The sequence below is a fragment of the Sinohyriopsis cumingii genome, chromosome 5, assembly GCF_028554795.1.
Source record: "Sinohyriopsis cumingii isolate HCF-2022 chromosome 5, ASM2855479v2, whole genome shotgun sequence".
Lineage (NCBI taxonomy): Eukaryota > Metazoa > Mollusca > Bivalvia > Unionida > Unionidae > Sinohyriopsis > Sinohyriopsis cumingii.
Window position 1 is genome coordinate 146,748,163 of NC_142965.1, and position 16,722 is coordinate 146,764,884.

At 40.5% G+C, this 16,722-nt stretch overlaps 1 protein-coding gene across 1 annotated transcript in view; it reads right to left on the minus strand.

The window, feature by feature from the left end:
- The window catches only part of LOC149800417 (uncharacterized), an 85,499-nt gene that overhangs the window by 12,245 nt on the left and 56,532 nt on the right, over positions 1 to 16,722 (minus strand). The window contains exon 13 of the mRNA XM_089960056.1: positions 13,862 to 13,941. Within this exon, the coding sequence (XP_089816182.1) occupies positions 13,862 to 13,941 (80 nt within the window). The remainder of the gene's footprint in view (positions 1 to 13,861; positions 13,942 to 16,722) is intronic.

Here is a 16,722-nt window from a genome sequence, read left to right on the forward strand (position 1 = left end):
TAATTGCTGCGGCTGAAAAATCTATTTGAACACCCTTTTTATTCTTCATCGCATCATTGAAATGTTTTATTTGACGCGCCGTCAATGATATCTTATGATTACCACCTGCCATCTGTGACGGCTTCAGCGTTATTGTGGTTCCACATTGTTTAGCCGACTTTGATCGTAATTTCTTGACTTGACCATCGGTCAACTCTACACTGACGACACTATACGACATTTTATTGTAAACGCGTTTATGTTTTCAATTACATGTTTTCCACTGGCGCATCAACGATTCTCATTCGTCCACCAACACCTTCTAGCAGCATTGATTTATCGCTGAGAATGACAGCAACCGCTCTATAATTAACATTACCCGGGGCTATATGAGCTCGGAAGTGTATATCAACGACGGATTGTCTCGTTAAATCAAGATGTTCCAGCGAAAAATAATAAATCGGATACAGGTTTTTAAAATCAAGTTGTGATATTTGCAAACCAGTGTCGACGTTTTGATCACGACCCATATACGACAGCAATCGATGATACACACGTGCGATATCGTTGTCGCCGTAATTAAGCTGTATATCCTCGGATGGTTCCTGTTGTCCGTTTATTCTCAGCGAAACATCCCTGACTCCTAATTGATCAAATATCATATGGCTGTGTTCTTGACTGCCCAATCGTCCCCTATTCTGTAGCGCTATGAATATATGACGCGGGGCTGAAACACCCTGTTTTGATGCTAGGTGCCATGTAAACGTATCGGCGACGTTATCCTCTTTAGCATCAGTTGTTACCGCTAGCCAACTCAACAGCGATTTCCCTCCCTGTTCCATAAATGCTAACAATCGTGCTTCCGTGGTAACTGATGGAGTCAGCACCGGCATCCACAATGCCATTTTAGTTAAAACGACTTTACCGGCAGCGACGCCAGCAGCACGCCATATTGCATTGTTATCATCGCCCCTTCGCGTCAGCGCGATTGTATGCTTAGCCCCATAGATAACCTTCCTGACATTTCTGCAAAATCCAAATATGTGATGGAGTGGAATCGCGCATGAAAACTTTCGGCGTGGTCCTTGCAACATTCCTACTCGTGTTGCAAACCCTAGATTGAAATTATCGTTAGTACTTTTTATGATATTGAAATTAGCGTCTGGTCTTGCTCTGCGGTCTGGATTGGCTGCTTCAGCTTGTGGGTTAGTTGCGGTATCTCCTTCCACCAGCACGTTGATGTACTGAAGATGGTCAGCGTTATTAGTGGTGTCCTTTGCGAACATTATAGATGGGCCCGCCGATCTTGTATAATCATCCGAGTATCTCGCCAACCCAATTATCGTCGTTGCAACATCAACCTCGCGTTCTATTGATTCAATTTCTCGCCCGTCAATAAGATATCTGGCGCTCTCAAATAACGCCATGATACCGTTGTTGACGAAGCCAACTCGAACACGATGGTCATCTGCGTATGGTGCATTATCGGCGGCATTTGTCACGAGTTCTCCCTCAATTTCGATAAACGCTTCACACGGCAGAAAGTATTTACTGGTATCTTGGACTTGAAGTTCAATTCGCGATCGTAGGTCAGGTTGCGCTGCATAATAAGAATAATATTGATAATCACGGACAGAATCATCCCTGCGCACTGGGGCATTCATATCAAACGCGGGATCAGCGGTACGCGCAAACATTTTATTATTTATCATGTTGGTGTTTTCAATTGCGATTTTTTCGTCGTAAATTCTTTGAATTTAAACCACTCCCCGCTATCGCGTTCATGAGCGCGTTGGTTGCCGCATCGGCTGATGGCGAAGTCGCCAACGACGGAGTCGTCGCCGCCAACGACTCTAATTTTTCTTCCACGGCGTTATTTATTACTTTACTGACATTTGCAGGCATCACTGTCGTTGATGGCATTACCGGTGGTTTCTGTTTTCTTTTTGAGAATCTCTTAGATTTCACCAATGACATTAGTTTGTCCCGCGCGGCTGAAAGCGTCTTTCCGGCAACATCTCCAATGGCACTAATACCCTTATCACGAATAACATCAATAGCCTTCATCCCTAATTGTTTGGCTAACGGCGCTACTTTTGGAGCCATTCTTGTAAATAACCCCGCAATGGTGCTACCGAGACCATCTCCATAGTACGCGCGGTAAACAGGCAATCGCGAGTTTACCACGTAGACGAGTACTGGTTTATCATGGTTGTAGTGTATGATCATCCTTATTAAAAACACCAGTTTTCCAATTAGTGATTGTGATCACCAGTGATTGTGATCACCAGTGATTGATTACCCCCCCCCCCCACCGCCGTGTGGAAAACCGGAATAAATTTTATCAAAATTTCCTTGGGTTTTTGCCCTCGATAAAAATCCGGTTTTTTTCTGGTTTTTTCTTGATTTCTAGTCATTTTTGGTCGTTTTTTGTTGCCTATAGTCGTTTTTTTTCTCGATTTTTCAGAAAAACATCGATTTTCTCTAAATGATTTCCTTGGGTTTCTGCCCTCAAAAAATGGCCAAAAACAGTCAAAAAATGGCCAAAAACAGTCAAAAAATTAACAAAAACGATAATTTTATAATTTTATAATTTTATAATCTTTTTAATCATCCACGAGCTCGTCTATGAGCGTTCGATATGCATTAATGTCCATAATACCGCCTGTAAATAACCGCTTGCAAATATCAGCGGCCTCATTGATTATTTCCGTAGAGTTATTTCCGGCTCGTTTTCCTCCAATTAGTACTTCCTGCCGTGATATATCACTGAGAACACTATTAGGGCAGGTAACGCCGTAGGATTCTTTACCAACAGGGTATCCTTTTCCTTTTTTTGGTGTTATACTCTTAACTTCCTTGTGGAATGTGTCGTAATCGGATTTACTACGATGTGGTAATGCATCTTTATGTTTACTTGCTAAATACACTATTCTTGCCCAGTCCTTTAACGACTTTATATTTTTCTCGTAACCGCTATTGATATGCTTCTTATCTCGTATGCTCTTAGCAAAATTGTTGGCAGCAAAATTAATTAATTCTTCCCTGTTGCTGAAGCCTCTAATTTGATCTATTGTGCTCTTTTTGAGTACAATACGGGGTATATTCCCCTCTTTTTCTTCCGGTATTTCTTCTTCTGGTATTTCTTCTTCTGGTATTTCTTCTTCTGGTTCTTTCGCAGTAGCGCCTAGTTCTTCCTCGTCGGCCATTGTAACATAAGGTTCTTGTGGTTCGGTTATAGCGAGTGGTGGTGGCCTCCGTGTTGTAGCAGCCGCTATTTTTGCAGGGAGTGTTTCTAAAGACCTTTTTGTTTGTTTTGTCTCTGCCGCTATCTTTTCAAGCGCACCAAGAACGGGTACAGTTACCGCCGTAACATCCTTAGTCGCTTTAGTTACCGGGGCAAATAACTGTTCACTTCCAACAGCAAAATCAGTTTGCATTTGTTGTCGCGTTTGAAGTTTCTCTCTCACTCTATCTCGTAACGGTATAAACTTTATAAGCGCTGCTAGCCGCTCTCTGGCTAGCCGAGTAGTAAGTGATTCACCTACCATTATTGTAAATTGATCCGCAATTTCAAATAAAATTTTCCGCCGGGTCTTTCCATGGTGGCAGAAATATATCGTGTCATTGTGTACATCACATATATATAATGTTACATTTGTATGCCGACTTCGTCACGCGACGTGGGCACAGGTAACTTCAAGCTGAGGCTCCCCACAGGGGTTTCGTCTATGATCCTCCTAATGTTTTTAATCTTACTAGAGATCTCGCGGCGTTTTTCATAAAGCTGCCCGAGTTTTTTTCGTATTGTTTCAACGGCAGTGAATAACCCAATGAATACGCTTACGTCATTGCCATACAGGTTCTCATTAATTGTATGTTGTAATCGTTTTATAAAAGAATACTCGCGGGCTAGCGTAAAACGCCCTCGCTTCGATTGTTCCTTTATAGCCTCATAATCGGATAGTATTTCCTCGCTGTTGAGCCTATCAGATAATACAATTCCTTGATTTTTTAATTTTGAAATCTCAGTTAATATATTATTGATGTCTTGGGGATCCATATTATTATAAACATCTTATTTCTAATATCAAAAATTTTAATAAAATTTAAGTTTAAAGTTTAATAAAATTTAAGTTTAATAAAATTATTGGGGGTCATTTTTGACCCCGTTTTTTGTATGGACAGTACAATGCCGTAAATCTCCACTCGAGTGTTGTGGCAGATTGCAGGCATACATGGACAGTACAATGCCGTAAATCTCCACTCGAGTGTTGTGGCAGATTGCAGGCATACATGGACAGTACAAACAATGACGGGGGCGTGGTTTGCACTCAACCGAACCAAAACGCAACCCATGAAAATCAATCATGGTTGCGTAGTTGGAAAAAACCAACCGCGCACACTATGAATGATAGTGTGGGCTGCGTTTTGGTTCGTTTTGAACTTCAACGAAGGGGGCTTTATCCCCTCCCCCCCAATTATATAGAAAAAAAAAACATTTGACCGTTTCCCGCCAGGCAATTGCCCGCTGCGAGGCGCGAACCCGTAAATTGTTGACTCGAGTTTCATAGTCAAACATGTTTGCATTGGACTACGGACCGCACCTAACAAATAACGAGTTTTTAAAAAATATAAGCACGTAATGCGTTCCAGGTGAACGCGCATAGGTAACTTATTTACATTGAAACAGACGACTATTTGCAAATCACGTGACAGCATAACTCTATCATGGTGACTTCGTCATACCCTCACGAGTTATCCCCCTTCAAATATGAAAATCGAATTCTATGTCCGTTTTTACTTGAGAAAGCTGTTTGATATACTCGTTCTGCAACAAATCGTACTGAGGCGCTACAAATGTCAAAATATTTTCCTGCCTCATTCATGGACTGAAATATTTTTTCCTCGTGCGTTGACGTATCAAATGATTTGACGCCCCTTGCTGCTTTTGAGTACTTACCAGTCTGGCCTTTTTTAATATTTTCACTCTGAGAGATAGCTTGCAGATTACACAGTCTGTTATTTTGATAATTAGAATCAATGTGATCAATAACGAGACTATCTTTGATCAATCCGTGGAAACATTCATAGATGATTCTGTGACAGAGATATTTTTTCCCTCCAGCAGTAAACATTAAATACCCGTGATTGTTTTTCCATCCAACCGGCTTCTTCAGTCTGCGGTTTCTAACAATACCGTCGCGAGATGCCTCGTAATTGACGAGCAGGGGATGCGGCTGAAATTCTTGGTCCATTTATATAATAATACTACTTGTCTAATTTATTATTTGGTTTAATTATAAATCTTTCAACATAGTCTTGGGGGGTTTTGATGACGGAGTCAGCGGTGGGGTCAATGACGGCGTTTTTAATTCGTTTGTCATAATAGCGTTTTAGTTCCCTGTATCGCTTTCCGCCACAATTAATACACAACTGCGATTTTCCTCTTACACCAACGTGGCAAACCAAGCACGGGAGGGGCCAAGAGAACCATTACGAACGCTTTGTAAATGATACCCGCAGAATTCACCTCTACATGATTTATTGCACGGGGTTATCGACCCAATCATCAACCATTTGCATTTGTTCATTATACTATATTCTTTTATTTAAATACTTGTTTTAATTATATGGATGAGTTTGAGAGATTAGCAGTAATTAAACCCTGGAAAAATATTAAGTTCAATCTCGATAGAGTCCTCAAGGACACACCAAAAGCGTTAATAAACGATAAAACCCTGTTGAGTAAAATACGCGATTGTATCAATGAATTCAAACGTGATGGTGCATCTCATAGTTGGTCAACATTTCGAATTCATGGTGTTGTTGATGCTACCATGAACGACAACCGCGCAGCAACGATAATATCACAACTTGACGGTAAAAGGTATTTCTTCAGAGTAAAATTCATTGTCCGGGTGGAATCAGGCGATTGGATCATACGTGATAAATTTGAACCAGTTCTCAGCGACAAGAAAACAGTCACTGTCAGCCGCGACTCCAAGCCGGGGTTGTTAACCGGAATTGACAGACCATACTATGAACGAGCGTATCCTGAAACAGCAGTTGTTTATGGAATATACCCGTTAAATAAGAAACCTGATATCGGAAAACTGAAACCGATGAAACAGTCAACGGGGATAAATTGTGTAGCAGAACGAATAATAGAGCATTTTACAAATGCATGTCGAGGAAACAAATTGACTGATTTACGACGTAGCAAAATCAACCAGTGGGAACTAACCGTAAAAGAGCGTGGAGCGACCATCAGCGACATAGCGAGATTAGAAACGTCGTTGAGATTTCCAATAACCGTTACAACGATAACCGGTGAAGTATTATACGAATCGAAGTATAAATCGAAGGGAGCCCCAATCAAAATTATTGATCATAACGAACACGCATGGACGCCCGCGATCACAATATTTCCACGGGATAGAACAGTAAAGTATATACCCGAAGAATTCTCCCGGGATGGTTTTCTCGCGGAGAGGAAACTATTTGATGCTATTGCCTACTTGTGTAAAAACGACCCTGTATCAGTGTGGTTACTTCGCAGCGCTGAAAACGATGCGGATACCTTTGATCAGTTTGTAAGACCAAACGGCGAATTATATCGTACTGAAGCATTTCACAACAGGATGAAAAAAACCGCCATGGAATTTGAAGAGCATGATGAACAACTGCTAACAAATTGTTTTACGATTCCATCGGTTGTAGCTCATGTTGCAGCAAGGAAAAATGCGTGGAGACCAACGCGCAAGGAATTTCTGCCGGATGTACAATCCAGTTGTTTGGAATACTGTCACGGTGGACTATGGAACACTGAATACAGCCGCGACGCTATGATCTCGGTTGATATGGTTGCCTGTTATCCAGCGAGTTTTCTCGGGTATGGATCCGCAGCTGAGTATTTCAAACGATTTGGACACCCCAGACATGAAATGACTCGTGTTGCTATTAATGGACCACTGCCTGATTTTGATTTAACCGGATTCGCTCGCATAGTATCATTTGAATTCGCGGCAGGACTCCATCGCTGTTGCTATATTTGGATCGGTAGACACATGGCTGAAAAGAAGTGGTTGCCAATAGCGCTGCTACGGTATATGATTGATTGTAGCATGCTAGTTTCGTTGATTGTCAGTGACGCAATTATATCATACCGGGCGCAGACTGAAGTCTGGTTACCAGAACCGGAGCGTCTAGATAGCATAATTGACGAGTCCAGAAAAAACATTGATGCCGACGAGGAATATATCATCGAATGGTCCAGGAGGATATTTAACCAACGAAACCGCGAGGCAAAAGATCTCGGTAGAAGAATAATTGGTAAGTTCACACAAGGTGGAAAAAACCACGACTACAAACGATATTGCTCACGGCTGATTATAGATGACGCAGAATATGATTTCGTAATCAAGGACGCAGTGGCAAAAAATAGATACGTGAACTGCAAAACAGCTTTCTTGTCCAATGGAACAAAGTTGGGTACAGTTGTTACCTACAGCGATGGAGACAGCCCGGCATATCCACATTTGAGGGCGTCTATGCTGGGTTATGCTTGCATAAATTTATTCTCGATGATAAATAGATTTCCCGACACCGCGGTTAGAGTAGCCGTTGATTCGTTTTATGTTGACGTAAAGTACAAGGAAAACGTAGCCGGGTTTACTAGTCCGGACGAGAGTTGGGGTACATGGAGAATCAAAAATGAAATACGACGCGATTATTCCCCGTCAGCAGATGTCACCGTTGAGAACAACTACTTACGCGGTGATAAATTGTCAGAATGGTCTAATGCACCATCGTGTTCTGATCCAATTTGTAGACACAAAACAGTTTATTTAAGCGGCTGTGGCGGGTCGGGAAAGACGACTCGGGCAATTGAATTATTTCGAACGCGGGCAAGTATAATCGTGCTTACACCGACCCATAGACTAGCGCGAGAGATAAAACAACGAAATGTTGACGCCGTTACTTATCACAGCTTTTTTCGATACAGCGGCGGTGAGTGGACTCCTGATCGAATGGGTGAAAAATTTATTCCTGAGGTTATCATCTGGGACGAAATATGTACTGTTTCGTTAGATGTTTTACAAATGTTTCTTGATTGGTTGCTGCTCGCGAATACAGCGGTGATCATGTGTGGCGACCATGGTCAACCACCACCATTTGTCGGCGAGGGCCCACATGATTGGCTAAAGGGTTTTGTGGGCTATTATGAAGAAACCGATACTGATTACCGGGCACTTGATGAACAACTGCGCGAGGTTAAAAAATTAATCAGATTACAGCCGGATAGAATTCAGTGTGAAATAATCCGCGAGGTGATTCCGGAAACGCCGTTAAATGAATTCTGGGAAACATGGAGACCAAATGATTTGATTGTAGCGAGTAGAAAGATAGTCAGAGACACACTTCAGCGGAGGTTGTTTACGTTGCATAAGGAAAAGTTTCCAACGCGCCCAGTGCCGTTATGTTATAGACCCGCGGACACACGGCGGCAGAACATTGAAGTTGAAATCCCGGCCCCGACAGCGTCAGGGACAAAAAAACAAATTCTCGTGCTGAATGATATCGTGCTCGTTGATATCAGCGTCGTCGAGGACGCGCTACGTGCTGATAAATCCCCGTGGACGCTAGGATACGCAACAACAATACATTCCTCGCAGGGACTGACTATCACGGACACAATTGTTTGGATAGTTGATAATCGCATCGAATGGTCAAATCTAGTCTATCTTGCAGTGTCCAGAGTACGAAGGATAAATCAGCTTCGAAGAATTGTTATTGACGAAGTCAGTGACGGAGTCACCAATGACAACGACATCATCGATGCAAGCGTCATTGATAGAAAACTCTCGGGTTACCGCCAACAGGATAAAAAAAACAGCGGCGTTTTGATATTGATGCCGAATTAATAATCTCGCTACGACAACAACAGAATAATCACTGCGCGAGTTGTAATTGTGTAATGCGCTGGCGTTATTCGGATAAAGACGCTCGCCAATTTACCGTGGACAGAATCGATAACAGTCTCGGTCATGTTAAAAACAATGTGAGGTTGACCTGTCTTGAGTGCAATAGACGCAACGGCGCTAGTTAAGACCACGCGGGGGTAATTGAGTATCGTCAGGTATCACTTGTAGTTGCTCGCGTGTAAATCCGCGCTGTGGGGCAGTTGAATCCAGTCTGTAGATCGGTGGTCTACCAGTTGATCGTGTTATCGTTGATATGTTATGTGTGGTAACACTCCAAATAGGATCAGTAGCCCTTTTTTTACCGCCGTCAAGCTCTCCTGGTTCATATAGATATCTAACAGTGACATCGCCAAGAATCGGCTTGGAAACACTATCTATTTTTGATTTTCCGAGTATATACTCGTATTTAATCGCGTCGCTGGGCTTCATGTTGATTGCTCGGGTAATCTCGTTATTTAACGCTGCAATTACGCCTGGCAACCTTTTAACCCATTCACGAGATCGTTTTTCTTGGATGAATTCCTTCGCGTATTGATATCCAAATAACCGTTCAGCAAGAGTCCGATTGAATCGTTCAACAATTGCCTGATCACGATGTAGCGCAGTATGACCTCGTCGTATCGCGACGCTATGATGTTTCAGCGTTGATAAAACAGCGCCGCGAAATTCACTACCGGGATCAACTTGTAATAGATTTGGCCAGCGCAGAGGACCTCTTTGATAAATTCTTTCAAACGCAGCGGCTACTTCAGTTGCTGACTTTGTTTTTAACGGCTCCGCTTGTTTGTATTGACTCGCAACATCAACTAGGGTTAGCGCGTATTTGTAACCATTGTCATGCGGCAAAAATAGTATATCAGCCTGATGAACTTCATTAGGTACGCTGACATCAAAGCGCGAGAAGTTGATTTGTTTAGGCGGTGGTAGATAAATTTGCCATATAGCCTGTTTGGATAACCAATTAGCCGCAGTGGCCTTTGTTACCTTTGCAGCGCTTGCAAGCTTACCAATTGCGGCCTTCCCCTTCCAGTATCCTCTCGGAGAATAATAGATGGATTCCATGTTGTTATTAATTACCAGCGCCCATCATTAATTTACCTTTCATAGCCGATTTTACCAACCATGAAGCCAATTTTTCTTTGCCGGATTTATCAGGAATAGCATTTAACGCGTGAATTAATTTTACGTCCGCGATATGAAGCTGTTGCAGATCGCTACTTTTGTAAGCAACATCATGAGCATGACACGCCTTATCGATAGCATTTATTGGGTACTCACCGGGTTTGGGTTGATTTTGATCATCGAGTCTGATATCTAATCGTGTTCCGGGGCCACAGTAGCTATATCCTGGGAGGTGCTTTTCTCCTGGATACTTTGCCCACGGGGTTCCGGGGAGTTTTGATAACCTGGCTGCAATATCACCTCCTCGCTTTTTTTTAAAACATCCCCGGGTTTAATAGAAATAAATCTAAATTTCTTTGTACCGCATTGTGTACACTTACCAGTAAGGGCCGATCTGTTATTTCTTGTTGTAGCGGTTGTCATATCATTTGTGCCAGTACGTACTCTACACTTCACACAATATAGATCCATAATTTATGTATAGAGATATGAATATAATTGATTTTTCGGCGACTAAAACAAGAGAACCAGTTAAGCATGTTGCAGCGTTACCAAACTCGATCCGGATGATTATCATCGGACCATCTGGATCCGGCAAGACGCAATTGTTACTCAATTTAATAATGAGATGGATGAAGTGGGATAAGTTGTATTTGGTTGCTCCTAGCGTAGATGATCAACGATGCTACGAGGTGTTGAAAGATTTCAACGAGAATGCATCAGCGATCGCTAAAAAAAATGTTATTGAGTTTATTACAGATATCAATGATGCACCAGGTATTGATGATATTGATGGCGACGTTAACAATCTAGTCGTGTACGATGATGTTATGTTAGACAATCAAAAAAACCCAGCTAGGATATTTTCCAGAGGCAGGCATAAAAACACTGACGTGATATATGTCACTCAACGATACACTCAGATTCCAAAAGTAATCAGAGACAACTGTAATATTCTTGCTGTATTCAACGGCGTTGATACACACACGCTACGAAATATTTGGCAGACATGGTGCGGCGGTGACATGGACTTTAATGTTTTTCGAAACTTTTTTAGTCATGCTCAGTCGACCCCACATGGATTTGTAACGATAAATTTACATGACCCTCGGACACGATATCGTATCGGACTTGACCAAATATTCGGTTAGTTGTAAATAATTTTCATTGTAAGCAGCAGGGGGGCGATGACATCGACGCGGTCGTCGATGTGCTTACCGGACGCTGACGACGCTGGGGATCGGCGCGCAGAAGGTGTTAATTAAACCAAATGACGATTGGACGATCCCCCAACGACGTCGTCGTTTTTTTTTTACCAGGCGCTGACGACACTAGATCGTTGAGTGCAGAAAGTAATAATTAAGCAAAATAACGATTGGACAAAATGTCCGATTCGCCCCCCCCTGCTGCTATCTAAACACACTGCTAACTAAAATGACTGCTCCCTTGTGCTAAAAAATCAGTCTGAATTTGTCTAAAGTACACTATCCTTAGCAGCTATTAATATAGTGAAAATGAATTTGGCCAGACTAGACAACACCAGCTTCTGAAAGTACAATGAATAAATTACCCAATACATAAAATGAAGAAAAAAAAGTTATCGGCTCTTTTTTTTATACAATTTACCTCTGAAGTTCAGGAAGTGGAAATGACCAAGTGGAGCTAGCACTTTTTTTGAAAGGTGCATATCTGGAGTACGGCCAAGTTGTATACTCTATATCCCATATTACACCTATCAATCGTACACCAACATAAAGGGAATTAAAGGTTCTTTGAACTATACCTAAGATATACCATGTCTTTTTTAAATAGCCAGTGTAACCAGTGAAGAAAGTCGGGGAAATTCTTTTTCTTTAAAAGTCTAGCCACATGCAAAATATGAAACTGTTGACGTATGTCATGCACGCCCTTTTCTGTAGTACTGTGGAAAATTCGTCTGAATTTACTAACACAGCATTGAAAGAGTACATTAAAACAGAAAAAAAGTTAACCATTAAAAACAGACAAACTTGGGAACATTAAAAAGAAACTGACAGCTTGAAGTTTGGCACATTAAAACCGACAAATGTGGTCACCTTAAAAGTAGACAAATACAGTTTAGATACTTTAAGTGATAGGTTTTGAATGTGATTTGCAGTCTGACCAAGGAAAGATAACTCAGTATTTCCCTTGAATAGTTTCCGAATGACATAGGCTCCCTTGAATTAAATATTGAAAGAGAATGTGTTAACGAGTACAATGCTTGTCAATTAAATTTTTTTTACACGAATTAAAATTGACAAGTTAAAAAGAATATAACAAATTTGTCACAATATATTAGTGTTTAAACAATCATGGAATTTCAATGTTATATCTGGAAGGAAAACTCTAAAACTTTATGCAAAATCCGAAAAGTTTTGGAATTTTTTTCCCCCATTGTTACGCACATTACGACGAAGCAGACAGCATAAATGTACTATACTATCCATAGGATATACCAGTCTAGGTGTTGTAGATTGTAGATTACCTGATAACTGGGTGTTAGTTATGGTTATATCGTAAACTGTGTGGCACCTGGGTGTTGGATATGGTCATATAGCCCAATATATGTGTGACACTTAGGTGTTGGATATGATCATGGAGCCCAATATATGTGTGACAAATGGGTGTTGGATATGGTCGTTCAGATCAATATCTATGTGACACTCAGGTGTTGGATACGGTCATGGAGCCCAATATATGTGTGACAAATGGGTGTTAGATATGGTCGTTCAGATCAATATCTATGTGACACTTAGGTGTTGGATATGGTCATGGAGCCCAATATATGTGTGACAACTGGGTGTTGGATATGATCGTTCAGCCCAATATCTATGTGACACGTACAAACCTATATCAGTGTGACAGCTGAATTAGAAAATATAACAATTATTAACTATCGTTCATTGTAAGCAGTATAGACATTAACCTATTCGTGTTACAATGAAAGTTATACTCGTTTAGCCAAAAAGCCCCCAAATCCAGTTACAAAACAAATATGGCTGAAAAAGCACTTTCAAATTACAATTGCAATTACGTGAGCCATGCAGGAAATAAACCGTAAAGAAAGCAGCAACATAAACAATATTCTATTAACTCATTCGGTCCCAGATGTTTTCGTCGTTTGCGCCTGAAATGCGCGTAGGAAAGACATTTTGGGGGCTATTTCTGAATACATCGTAATATATCGGCTTTCAACAGATTTTCCATGAGACTAATGCCAAGTTGTATTAGAAATATCATTTTCCTTTGGTTATTTGCTTGCGCATGATCAGAAGGGTAAAGGTTGGGTACTGATTTATTCTATTTAATTATTTTTTTTTTGCCTAATGGACCCATCATTTTCGTATGGAGACTGCTCTTTGTTCCAAAAGCCCATCTCATAAAGTTTTTGCAAAGGTTAACCTGTCTGTGTGCAGTTCAGACCGGTCTGCCTTAGATCCGAGGCCAAAAGGTCTAAAATTCGGACACAAAATCGCATTTCGACCACGAGCGAATTTTGGTTGGAAAAAAACCGGGTCCAAAAATGAGGTTTTTCCCTCTCTATTTTGTAGTGCAGCTAGAACTTACAGATTGTTTGGTATCATTGTAGAGCTAAATCTGTCTGAATTTTTGTAATACCACCCACTCTGGTGTATCTTAAACGACATTGATGCTGCAGAGCTCGGAAACAGGGATTAGCCTCATCACGCCTACAGGCGGGATTGGGGCCGAATGATTTAAGTTGATAGAGTCTATTTTATTTGCAACCTTACCAAGAAAATAGTTAGATTTGTCCAATATACATTTCTCCATATGGTCCGCTTCAGCGATGATTTTCTCTTTAGTTAACTGGCTGTAATAAATAGGCAGAATGCTTAAATTTGTATATTAAAAAAAAAACGATGAAGACAACACAACTGATCAATGATAACATATTTATCACAATGACAAAAGCAACACAACCGATAAAAAATGATCGCATTTATATCACAAAGATGAAGACAACACAATTGATCAATGTCACAACTCAGTGGTATTAAAATAATTAACACAAATGAGCGCAAAACATCAACTTCAATAAAATTCAACAAATAATTTACTAACCTACACTACAAAATGAGAAAGAATTTACAGTATTGTAAATTAAATACCAAAAAGTCCTTAAAGTTTAATCAAAATTCCATAAAATTTTAACTGAATTCGAATGGTATTCCCAACATGGTCCTGATATTGAATGTGTTGATGTGCCTGTAGTCTCGAATTAGCTAATGTACCAGTAGTCTGAACTGGGACAATGTGATAAGTCCTTTGGTGAATCATGCTAATATAATGCCAAAATACTCTTTTCTGAATTCACTACAGTTCCAAATTATTGTTTCTATCCAATAATATTATTGTTGGAAAATTTGTATTTCCAGTGAATTTGAATACTTAACACAACAATAAGATTGCTTCTGCAAAAGACGATACTGCAACAGTGGGTAATTTCTCAAGTAAACACCATTTTTAAAAAAGGTAAAACACATAAATAGAACCAGGATGAGGGTCAAAAGTTCATTTCTATAACATTCTAAGTTGTCAAAAAACATAACGTCTACTGCAAAAATTATAATAATAAACCGAGCAAACATGAGGCAGACCAGGTTTTACAGGGGGATGGGGTGATTCCAATGTATTAGACATAGATTAATATAAACATGCATACATTAATAATGATCTAAATATTTAGTCTACACTCACAGAGAACATTTTGGCTATGTATTATGTTGGTTACATAATCAATGTCTCTAGTCAGGTACACAGTGAACTTGTATTTGGAGAAAGGTCGATTATAAATTGCAAATAAACATAAAATATAATAATGTAGAAAAGACAACAATTAACACAAATTAAGCATACACAGCATCAATGCTAAGATTTATATCACAACGATGAAGACTAAACAACTGTTCAAAGTCTACATCTATACAGTGGAGGAATTGCTTTGATTCAGAAAGATCCAGGTTGCCTAAAGCTATCTGACCTGGTCTTCATCCGTTTGTCCTTTCTCTCCATCCCATACCTTTCTAGTTCAATTACGAAGTCTTAGCTCACTCATTCTATAATAACTTCTGACCTCATTATTCTACCAAACAGATATGGATACTATTGCAACAGTGTGTTCCTCATAACCCAGGATTTATATAAATTGATGAGATATTTATAAATGAGATAAATACGTTTTGTATTGGGATGGAGACAAAACATTTGTTATTATTTCCAATTCGTAAAATTAGAATATAATTATATAAACTAAGTTCATTAGTGGCAGAGAATACACTACTTTACCATGACGGCAGAGAGTACCCTACTATACCATGATGGCAGAGAGTACAATACTCTACCATGATGGCAGAGAGTACAGGGGCCCCGAGTGGCCGAGTGGTCTAAAGCGCTCTTCGTTACGGATCACTGCCATCTCACCTCTGTCTGCGGCGGTTCGAGTCTAAGATTCAGCCAATGTGGGCATGTGAGAAAGCCTGCCAGTAGCTTCTCGTGGGTCGGTGGTTCTTTCCGGGGTTTTCCGGGTTCTTCCTCCACCATTAATACTGGCCGCCATGTATAGCCTATCGTGCTGAAAAATGGCGTTAAACCCCACAACAACAACAAAAAAAGCAGAGAGTACACTACTTTACCATGATGGCAGAAAGTACACTACTTTACCATGATGGCAGAGAGTACACTACTTTACCATGATGGCAGAGAGTACAATACTTTACCATGATGGCAGAGAGTACACTACTTTACCATGATGGCAGAGAATACACTACTTTACCATGATGGCAGAGAGTACACTACTTTACCATGATGGCAGAGAGTACACTACTTTACCATGATGGCAGAGAGTACACTACTTTACCATGATGGCAGAGAGTACACTACTTTACCATGATGGCAGAGAGTACACTACTTTACCATGATGGCAGAGAGTACACTACTTTACCATGATGGCAGAGAGTACACTACTTTACTATGATGGCAGAGAGTACACTACTATACCATGATGGCAGAGAGTACACTACTTTACCATGATGGCAGAGAGTACACTACTTTACCATGATGACAGACGGTACAATACTTTACCATGATGGCAGAGAGTACAATACTTTACCATGATGGCAGAGAGTACAATACTTTACCATGATGACAGAGAGTACAATACTTTACCATGATGGCAGAGAATACACTATTCTACCATGATGGCAGAAAGTACACTATTTCTAACATGATGGCAGAGAGTACAATACTCTACCATGATGGCAGAGAGTACACTACTTTACCATGATGGCAGAGAGTACACTATTTCTAACATGATGGCAGAGAGTACAATACTCTACCATGATGGCAGAGAGTACAATACTCTACCATGATGGCAGAAAGTACACTATTTCTAACATGATGGCAGAGAGTACAATACTCTACCATGATGGCAGAGAGTACACTACTATACCATGATGGCAGAGAATACACTACTTTACCATGATGGCAGAGAATACACTACTTTACCATGATGGCAGAGAATACACTACTTTACCATGATGGCAGAGAATACACTACTTTACCATGATGGCAGAGAATACACTACTTTACCATG